General features: G+C 38.2%; 1 protein-coding gene across 2 annotated transcripts in view; it reads right to left on the minus strand.

Moving 5' to 3' along the window:
• The window catches only part of LOC107699551 (sorting nexin-27-like), a 24,181-nt gene extending 14,469 nt beyond the window's left edge, over positions 1-9,712 (minus strand). The window contains exons 1-6 of one of the 2 annotated variants that reach the window (XM_016500848.1): positions 9,190-9,712; positions 4,045-4,276; positions 3,755-3,947; positions 3,582-3,646; positions 2,102-2,206; positions 1,937-2,015 (exon numbers count right to left, since the gene is read on the minus strand). In XM_016500848.1, coding sequence (XP_016356334.1) covers positions 1,937-2,015; positions 2,102-2,206; positions 3,582-3,646; positions 3,755-3,947; positions 4,045-4,276; positions 9,190-9,515 — 1,000 coding nt within the window. In that variant the 5' untranslated portion in view covers positions 9,516-9,712. The remainder of the gene's footprint in view (positions 1-1,936; positions 2,016-2,101; positions 2,207-3,581; positions 3,647-3,754; positions 3,948-4,044; positions 4,277-9,189) is intronic. The other variant, XM_016500847.1, reaches the window with a different exon arrangement.
• Between the last annotated feature and the right edge of the window lie 1,757 nt (positions 9,713-11,469).

The raw sequence follows: 11,469 nt of genomic DNA on the forward strand, positions 1-11,469 counted from the left end.
CATGCGATTTATCGTGCAGCCCTAATATATATATATATATATATATAGCCTAGCTTTATGTTTTTCTCCGCTCGCAGAAGCGCTGCAGGTGCGTGATGTGATATGAAGACCATGTGAATCCTCATGTTCTGTTGTTTGCTGCTTTTTGCGCATGTAAAATTAATTCCCGGGAAACAAATGTTAGTATTTTTAACGGTTCACAGACACTTATCCTTTCTAATTTAATTCAATTCTAATTTAAAATAATCTTGTCAGTTAACGGTTAATAATCTGTTAACGAGTGTTGGTTGTCAGTTAGGAAAATTAACCCAAATGAACATCCCTAATTCTGAAGGACCATGTGACTGGACTACTGATGCTAAAAATTCAGCTTTAAAATCACAGAAATAAATTACATTTTAAATAGAAAACAGTTGTTTTAAATATTAAATATAATTTACAATTTTATTGTACTTTTTGCTGTACTTTGGATCAAATAATGCAGGCTTGGTGAGCAGAAGAGACTTAAAAAAAGCAAAAAATCTTACTGTTCAAAAACATTTGACTGGTAGTGTACATATTAAAATTATTTATTTTAAATTGCAATAATATTTCACATTACTGTTTTAACTGTATTTTTTGATCAACTAAACGTAGCCCTGGTGAGTATTAGAGACGTCTTTCACAAACATTACAGAAATCTTACAACTTTTGAACAGTTGTGTGTATATATATATATATATATATTATATATGGAATACAAAATGCATTCATGTCATGAGAACCAACGTTTGTATCCACAAATATTGAGCTCACTTTGATAACAAGACTCTTCTAATTAAACATGAGTTGAGACATACAGGTTAAACATGTTCAAAGCTGTTCTATGAAATTTTAAATGAAATTCTAAATACACAGCACAGGATAATTTGGGATAAACAGATTCTACTACTACTTTGTGAGACACATCAAATCATAAAATGTGGAGGGGGCTTTAAATATATTTTAGGATGAATTACTGCTACACACACAAACGCACACAAAAACCACACATTTTGCCTTCATTAAGTGCCTGGATAAGAAGATTAGTAAACAAAGCGGCTTGTATAATTCAACAGCCCATGAGCTCTCAAACTCCATACATACAGACTAGAGAAAGTGCTTTACACTTGTGTGATTTTGTATTTGATTTCAAGTGTAAAGATTTAAAAGTGTTAGATTTAAAATAAAAACAAGTGTAGTGTTGACAAGTGTAAGATTTCTACCTCACAATAAAAAAGTAATTGTGAGATTCTAAAAGTTTAAAAGAAGAACCATTTAAATTATGGGAAATAAAAAATTGCAATTCTGAGAATTGCCCGAGAATTGCCTAAAATCCTAGTCATTATATGAAGAAAAACAACAACATACCCAATCATTTCACTCAATGACAGAAGTTGTTCTACTAGCGGTAAAATGTCATCTCATGTCTATGGATACATCTCAAAATATGAATATTAAAGGGACAGTTTACACCAAAGTGAAAATTCTGTCATCATTTACTCACATTCTAGTTGTTCCAAAGCTGTATGAATTTCTTTCTTCTGCTGAACACAAAAGATGTGTGTAACAAAGCCTGGATCCCATTGACTTATGCAGTATGAATTAAAAATAGTATGGAAGTCGGCGGGACCAGAAATTATTTGGTTACAAACATACTTCAAAATATCTTCTTCTGTGTTCAGCAATACAGGTTTGAAACTACTATGGATTGGTAAATGATGACTGAATTTTCATTTTGTGGAAACTATCCCTTTAACATCTGAAAAAAAAAAGTGTGGTACAATGTGCTCTTTAAAATATATCAACAATCAGATTAAAAATATGGTGTTTAAATATTTGTATAAACCAAAATTAAGAAATCTGAACCAACACAGGCATAAAAATACTGTCATACTAGAAAAAGAGAAACTCTTACCAAAGGAGTGGTTAATGACTTCAAACAGGGCAAAATAACTTGCAGTAATGCTGTCCGTCCCAATTTTTGTTACAACAGCCTGAAAAAGACAGGGGGAAGAATGCAATGCGTGGCTTTGGAAAGTGCTGCGTTTGATCTAAAATGTCGCATGATTAAATGCAGTACCTGGTAGACCTGGTCTGTTGTGCAATTCTTTCGCACCCGGACGGTAACTGTAGTTTTGTCTGGCATGGCTATCCTTAGCTCCACATCAGAAACACCATTATAATTCTAGGAGGAATGAGAGAGAGACCTAAAAATACAGTCCAAACAGACAGAGCAGCGCTTCAGGTGTGCTTGAGAAGCACCCTGACAGGTACAGACTCACACACACAGCCGAGCAATGGAACATGCATATATATATATATATATATATATATACAAATAACATTATGACTGCCACATTTTCAAAAGCTGCTTCTTCACACTGGTTAACACAATTTCATAGAATCAATCTGTTTTGAAAAGAAAGAAAAGAAACTAGAAAACATAACCACTTTATTCAACAATTAGTCTCCTCAGCGTCACCCTATAGCGCCATTTTGGAGAGTATCACATACGTAAACAACGTAATCTGTTTCTGTGTCAGCAGCACCGTACGCAGATACACTGTTTATGCTTTGATCTGAACATAAACAACGTATTCGCGTACGTACGTTGTTTATGTATGTAATACTCTCCAAAATGGCGCTATAGGGTGATGCGGAGGAGACTAATTGTTGAATTAAGTCATTATTTTTGTTTTCTTTGCGCACAAAATGTATTCTTGTAGCTTCATAAAATGATGGTTGAACCACTGATGTCACATGGATTATTTTAACGATCTCCTTGCTACGTTTCTGAGCCTTGATCATGTTGGGATCCTTGCTGTCTATGGAGAGCCAGAGAGCTCTCGGAATGCATCAAATATATCTTAAAGGGGTCATATGATGTGATTTCAAGTTTTCCTTTCTCTTTGTAGTGTTACAAGCTCTTGGTGCATAAGGGAGATCTGTAAAGTTGCAAAGACTAAAGTCTCAAATCCAAAGAGATATTCTTTATAAAAGTTAAGAGTCAGCCACGCCTACCTAAAACGCCTCGTTCTAACACGCCCCCACATATCTACGTCACGATGTTGAAATATTAGCATAATGCCGCCCAAATGTGCACGCAAAGAAAGAAGGCGTGGTTTCAGGAACAGCAGTAGTGTTGATGCAGCCATGTCAGGGAGACGCTGTGTTTCAGTGCGAAAGCTAAAGCACTTTATTTGGCCTTCCGGAAGTTTTTTACAACAAGGAATAATAATGTTGTTAGTTTTATAAAACAGAAAAAAAGACAATGAAGCAGCGTGTAGCTACATCTGTCACACAAAATCACAGGCAATCACAGACAGGCGAAAGCAAAGTTGCTTGGATTACGTAAAAAACAACATTGTTCTTTTTGTACAGTTTTATACGGTTTATGGTAACTCTCTCTCTTCCTTACACTCATATTTTAAGCGATTATTTTCCCCAAAATGTACTATATATATCACAATAATATCGTGGTTGCGAATACTTTTGCCTTCAATAATCGTGTATTGTAAATCTAATATCTTGACAGCCCTAATATATACACAAAACCTTACCTCATCAGACTCCGACAAAAACTCCTGCATGATGTCGCTCTCTCCGATTACCCGAACAGAACACACTGGTGAGATCAAGAGGCAAAGGCAGAGAGCGAATGTTGGAAACATCTGTAAACACTTATTTTCTAGATTTTCATCTCACGGCCCCTTCCTGTGTTGTCTTCTCTTACCTTTCTCCAAGTATTCCTCCAGCCCTCGTCTGCGAGCGTCTAGCTGTTGCTCAGACAGAGAGAAAGGCCATTTCCCTGGCAGCTTGGGAAATGCAAAGTTGGCAAATTCCCTCCTCAGATTCTGATGCAAGATGGCAAACTCCCGATAACGCTTTGAGCACAACTGCCTGCCTGCCATGTACACATTGTAGACCTGACACAAACACACAATGCAGTCAAAAATAACCATCAGGGGAAAAAGTATCAAACCAAACGGAGGCATAAGTGGCCACAGCAGATGAAATGCTCACCACAAACTTCTCTCCGTTCTGTTCCACATGTTTGTAGGTGGGCACGGATATGGGCACGGCCTGCTTGTCACTGTAGTCATAGCAGGACTGCGATGAGCCATCGTCCCCGGGATCAAGGCTGTCCGTCTCTGGCTGAGGAACCGACAGGACAGCCAAGACTAACTCTTTCTCTCCTGCTCGGATGAGATCTACCACCTGCTTATGAGTGGCCCCTTCCACATTCACCCCATTTCTGCAGAAAGAAGAAAATAAGAAAGGATCTGGTTACAGAATTAAACTTGTACTCACAGCCAATACCAGTGTGACGTTAAACGGTTAAAGCTATAAATCTTTTGTGTTTCTGGGAACTTTTAGAGGGTTAATGTCAGATCAGATATCTCCTAATCCTGAACCACTACTAGGTGAAGTTCCTGGAGCTTCTATTTTCTGGTCTAATCTTTTCACAGCTCAACAATAAGGATGACCCGCTGGCCCACAGCCATGTGTGAGCATGTTTCGGCCAGTTGACAGAACAGTTACTTGCCCTTTCAAGCCAGTGCTGTGGTACTCCTGAAAATTTTACATTCATTGATCCTGTACAAATTTTTTTTTTGCTTTGCAGATTGAAATATTTTGTTTTCTTGCTGTGACTTGTTAACATAGATTTGTTTTTCCTCTTTCCAATCTTGCAAAAATGACGACTAGTGATAATCTTGAAAGCATCAGTAAGAAAAGGTTGAAAACTACAAACCAAATTTGCATTTATCAAATAATTATCATCCATTTCCTAATATATATATATATATATATATAATTTCATAATATCATTACTTCCATCAAACATATTAAGCAGCACAACTGTTATCAACATGATAAAAATAAGAAAGATATATATATATACACATATCTCAAATATAAAAATGCATAGGTAAAAATAAAATATCCATTCTTTTATTTTGTAAAAATCAAAACAATGGCCCAGCTGATTAGTAGAAAACAAATCCTTATTTTTGAGCTCTACTAAAAATGGTTTTATTACAGCAGAGAGTTCTCAGGAGATGACTGAACTCAAAGTATCACATTTCCTGCTCTGAAAACCTGAGTGTGACCTCAAAATGTGTGATGGATGTGGTATATGTATGCGTTTTATATAGTTAATACATTTCATTCTGGCTGTTATGTGGGTTTTGGAGATTATTCAGGGCAGAAAACAAATGCTGTCTGAACATGCAGTCCAATGTGAACTGAAGAGTTTCCAGCAAATACGTTGCAGTAAGATCACTGGAACAAAGTACTTAAGAGTTACTCAACAGCAATCAGCAGCACATTGACATACTCTCTCCCTCATGTGTTTCTCGTATACACTCAAAGACTCTCTCAGTCAGCCACTCAAAGAAAAGCTGAATCAACTAAATGCTCACTCTTCCTCCTTACTGTACATAAAAGAGTGGTAAATATCACGCCACTGAATCAGAGTTTTATGTTACCCATGGAAACATTTTGACTGTAGCTCCAACCTACAATGTGTCCTCACACCATCTCCCTCCTTTTGACACTCCATTAAACACAAGAGACCGAGCAGGATGACCTGCTTCCAGACTGCCCCAAATGTACTTCCACTTTCTGAAAGCTGAGCCCTCCATTATATATTTGTCATGACATAGGTACAATTACAGTTGTACCTAATCTACAGTACAATTACCCATTTATAACATGGTAACAAGGGAGCACAGAGAACAGAGCGATTTAAAGGTGATAAAAAAAATCATTAAAATCTGACTTTTTCCATGTTTAATTGCTATAATCGGGTCCCCAGTGCATCTACCAACACAGAAAACGTGAAAAAATTGTTGGTAAGCCTTTCTCTACAAGCTTGCGAAAAAATGAGCGCGTCAGATTTCTCTCCCCCCGTGATGTAGAAAGGGGATCATATAATAATATTTACACCCCTTAATCTGCAAGTATCCACCCATGTCACCGCCATTGTGTTTTCACAAGCGACAACGGTGTACCAGTTCTAACGCCATGGCGAAAGTTTGAACAAATCATGCTAACTGTTGTCTTTGACTGCACTGACAAGCACAGAACACTTATTTAGAGTCCCAGGCTCAGAGAAGACAAGAGAGCTGTGGATTTATTATTTATTTACCGTATATTACGCTGCTGCCACACAGATCTAATATAAACATTCGATTTCTTTCCCAGCTGTTTACCTTCACAGACATAACGACTGTTTTTGTATTTGCTCTTTGTGTTTTTGTATTTTTAACAAACTTGTGTGTATTTGACAGTTTAAGCGCAATAAGACATGAAAGAGAACTTAGTTTAGTACTCACATGCCATGGCTGCCACTTTCTGTGTTCGCTTCGAGTGTGTGCTCTCAGAAAACCGCATATAAGAAGTTTAAACTAATATGGTTTAAAATGCATGATTTCAACATGAGACATGATAATCAAAACTAAACAGATGTTTTTTTAGTAGAGCATCTGAGGTATGAACTGTAAAGGCACAGCCCTATTGTGGAAAAGGGGGCGGGGATCAGCAGCTCATTTGCATTTAAAGAGACATGTACGAAAACAGCGTGTTTCTGCTTCCACTCAAAATAGGCATTTTCAAAATGATATATAAAAAATAATCTGTGGGCTATTTTGAGCTGAACTTCACACATTCTGGGGACAACTGAGACTTATATTACATCTTGTAAAAAGGGGCATAATAGGTCTCCTTTAAAGTGTTGTGTATCGATACAGACTTCCAGATTAAATTCCAAATCACTCGATTTGATTTGATTCAGTCAGGTATTTTTTAGGAAAATTTGTTGTTCAGCTAATTTTAACAGGCAAAATCCAGTCATTTCAATAGAAATCAAAATATTTGGGAATTTTGTGCGAGGGCTAAAGATTTCCCCATGGAAATTTCACAACACGTTCAGGTTGGTCACGCAGATTCACCACATTAACTGACAGAAAGCTGCTTGGTTTGAAAGAGACTTCCTACATCACTACTATTCCTGACAACAGACATTGGACTTATTTGGAAAACGAAATTTCGCTAAACCTTTCGCATCTTAATGCTTAAAAATTATGCAGAATAGAGTTCCTAATTGATTCAAATGGGTAACTTGCCTTTCTAAACTACTAAATAAAAGAATTGGCTCTTAAGAGAATAAGGCTATATTGGTCAATGTGTATGTTTATTCACCAAAAAGAGTGAAAAGAGTCATTTGCTTGTGAATCAGCTGCACTGGTCATTTAGTATGTTTGTTTATGCACAGTAGCATACAAGGACGATTCAATATAAATATATCGTTTGCCAATATTTTGAGGCTCACAGTTGTTTGGTTGCATCCCATTAAATGCAGATGGCAAACTATATACATTACAAAACTATTAATTCAAAACTATAACAAGACCCAACTGTGCAGTTGCGTAAATTAGATCAGCAGAACGCAGGGAACCCTGCAGCCCTGTAAGTTTTCATGCAGCCACTGAAAATAAGCATAGTGTAAAGGTTTGCTCTTTACACTTTAAAAATCAATATCAGGATTTATCAAATGAAGAAAACAATTAATGTGAAAACTGATCTTTTTAAACGGCCCTTTCAGTCGTCTCTGAGGGTGCTTCGCAAAACGTTGCATTTGATTTCAACTGTGCATGCAGAATGTTTTTAGGAGCATCCACAAAACAGAAGGGTTGGTTATAAGACAGATGAGCCCTGCTTTGCCCTCCTCTCTGTCCTGAGTTTACACTGACTGATGCTGATGCTGAGCTCTGTCGCCTTCTGCGCCACGGAAAACACTTGTCACCATGGCAACCAACGCCAGCATCAATGAGGTGCCCTGTGAATATTAACATGCTATCGGAACCGCTCCAGTGAAGAACTGAGACACAATAACATCAACAAGCAATAAATCGCATACCCAATAAAACCCAGACGTTCCTCCTAATAGATATCCCCTAATGTAGGTTACATAATCGTGCTATAAATGTTTGAGATCACCATGGACGTGCCGATCATTCAGAAGGTGTGTGCTATTGTTTTTACACAATTGTCCTGGGCGGTTTATTTCGATTTCAACCCAGTATTGCTCAGAACAGTGCGCAGTCAGCTACAGCAAGATGAGAAGGAATGAGAAAGCTTGTCTGTTCACGGTGCTGTATGTGACCAGAATCTGCAATGAAGACAAACGCGTCCAAACACAAACCTCCTTTATCTAGTGGAAATGAAGCAGCCATTCACGCAGAGACATACACCGATGGATATGACAGGCAGAGACACTGTGTGCACAGAGGCGTTAAAGGGATAGTTCAGCCTGAAAGGAAAAGCATGTCATCATTTACTCACCCTCATGTTGTTCCAAATGTATATGACTTACTTCTAAAGAACGTAATAGAAGACGTTAGACTAACAGTCTCTATTCACTTCTTTTTTTTCCATACAAGGAAAGTGAATTGATTGAGGATGTCATCCTGGCTAGGATGCCCTTTTGCAGTCCAAGAAAAAAAAAAGAGTCAGGTTTGGAAAAACATGAGGGTTGGCAGAGGATGACATAATTTTTATTTTTGGGTAACTATCTCTTTAAGATCAGGGAGGCTGAAAAAGCAGGAAAATAAAGTCAGTTTTGTCAGATGGCTTTAAATGTATCAAGACAGCTTCTAAAAAAAGGAGATATTTCCTAAAACCTAAAGGATATGGGATGATTGTAATACTAGATGTCTGAAAGACAAGCCTGGGTGTGCTCAGAATATCAAATCCTGCTGTAAACAAGTGCTTTCTGCACTCATGGACAAATGTGTCTAATTAGGGAAGCTCTATTACACCTGTATGGCATTTAAATTATGTACATTTTTATTAATATACCGTATTTTTCCGTGCCTGAAAGGATGGTTTGCAGTGCTGCAGTGACAAGGCTGGCTAACTTTCAGCTTCTCACTCCAATATACATCAACCCACTTATTAGCCACGTTAGCACTTGCACTGGATTACGGCATTTTACTAAGTCTTCAAATGCCTTAAAAACACACTGGTGACTTTCGCCTGTAGTGTTTTAGAGCAAACTGGCCGCTTTCTGTCTAACAAGGGATGACGGTGAAGGTGGGCAGCGCTGCTAAGCGCGTCTCGATGTAGTCCATAGATCATTGATTTAACTGTTACATATAAACTTACACTTCAAGAATACGGTCGCCCTTTGAGATTCCGGCTCGGTCTGCCGCGCCGCCCGGTAACACGGCGCTGACGTGCTGCAGCGGGGCGTAAAGTTCGCCGTTGATGCTCCTCAGCTGCCCTCCTTCGCTTACTTGCCCGCGGACATTGAAGCCATAGCCCGAGTCCGACTTGACGATGCGGACCAACCGAGGCCCGGAGGTGACCGTGGTCGCGACGAGGCCGCCGGCGCACGTTCCCGAGCTCGTGCCGGAGCCGTTGCGAGCCGCCGAGTGAGTTGTGGAAGGGCCAGCGGAGCGACTGCCGTCTCCTTCGACAACATCTGCCATCTTTATTTGAAGAAATCCTGCCTCCACAGCAGGCTCGGGCGCCGAAGTGCTACATGAGCTTATTGGCTGTCGGAGTGCGTCAGACTCCAGACGGGAAAGACTGACGCCAAACCGCCTCCATCACGAGACACTGCTGCGTTTGCGTGCCTTGAAAGTTACTTCTGTCACGTAACAACAAAGCAGTGCACCATGGGAAATGTAGTGCGGAACACTGACGGAACTGACAGCCAGTCTATTTGCATGGTTGCTCGTTTTGTAAAATGGAAGAAGAACCAGTTATCATTGGACAGAAAGGACCGGGTTATTTTTTTTATGTTTAAGAAACTGGTGCAGATTGCAGAAAGATGTTTCAAATATTCATTCAAATGATGTTCCTTCTGTTTATTTTTACTTTGTCTTCTGATTAAATGTAATATCTACACAAAGCTAGAGCAATACACTCTAAACCTAATTTTAGATTATATTCTGTTTTGAAACAACGTGTATGCTATAAAACAACACATGCGATAAAGTTAATTATTTAAAGGTGCTGTATGTAAGTTTTTGACTCTACTAAAGCATAAAAATACCATAATAAAAATACCAAAAAGATTTGTGCACAGTTCTGTAAAAGTAAAAAGTAAGCATTCATATTCCATCTATCTTGGTGCCAGCATAATGTAAGAGTTTTTATTTGGTTAAAAGTGCACAAATAAATTGAGTGACCTGAATTTGAAATTAATAAAACTTCTGAATGTTATAACAAAAATTCATTCTGTGAGATTACGTTTGAAATGATACATTCTATGATCCTGAGATAACAGTTAATTCTTTTTGGCTCTGAGTGCCCAAGAATCAGTTCTAAGATCCCTTATGAGGGCCACCACAAGATGGAGACATTTACTGGAAAATGTTATATTTTATGCGCTCCAAAAGGTCAATGTAGTTATAGGCATTTGCAACTTGTCTGATCACTAATATGTGAACCTTATGCTTTTTACAGCAAAGGAAATCTATGAAATACCCAGGAAAAAAAACAATGTTAAAGCAGCACTATGTAATTTTTCTGTGTTCAAAATTTGCAAAATGTATATAATGAGCGAGTACATCATGAATTCATCTTCCAAACCGCGTTTTTGTCTTATTCCGAATCACTACGGTACACTTATAATAAGTACTTATATTTGGACTATTGTAGCCTGGTCGGGGCGTCACCGCTGCGGGGTAACACATACCTGCGTGAATCGCCATAGACATAAACTTAGAGAAGTAGCTCCGGTTGGAATGTTCTTCCGCGGGATGTGTGCAGTTCTGTTTATTAACCGCCAGAGTGCCAGAAGTTACATAGTGCTGCTTTAAAGACACTGACCAAATAGAGAAATGAGTTGTTAAAACTAATACACTTTGGTGTTAGCTTAATATTAGAATGGAGGGACAATAACAGTTTTTGTGATCTGATGTGATACGTCACATCAGATACGTCAGGAGATACGTCAGAATGCTGTTCATACGTCAGAATGCTGTTCATAGACTTCAGTTCAGCATTCAACACAATCATCCCTCAACAGCTCAGCTTCTTATCATAGTCTGAGGCAGAAGATGTGTTTTATAGTATTCTATACCCTTATAAAGGTTTTATTTAACATTGTATTATAAATATAGCCTACTTTATACTTATGAAAATACCTGAGATTGCATAAGCAGAAAAACTTGTCAGCAAACGTGTGTTTATTGTCCTCATGTATATATACACGGTAAGTATTGTATGGTATATATATATATGGTAATGGTGTGGTATTGTTTTCAAGTTTCCTGCAGGCCATATATGCACCGTGTATAGTAAGAGTTACTGTAATCTGTGTAATTTGACAATTCAATGTATGTCAGTATTATGTTAGGAGTGTCAATGGTAGGTGAACGTTTCCATATGAAAATTTATAGGAATAACCTTCATGTGTATGTAAGCTGCAGCCAC

Source organism: Sinocyclocheilus anshuiensis, unplaced genomic scaffold, assembly GCF_001515605.1.
Source record: "Sinocyclocheilus anshuiensis isolate Anshui unplaced genomic scaffold, SAMN03320099.WGS_v1.1 scaffold670, whole genome shotgun sequence".
NCBI classification, from domain to species: Eukaryota; Metazoa; Chordata; class Actinopteri; order Cypriniformes; family Cyprinidae; genus Sinocyclocheilus; species Sinocyclocheilus anshuiensis.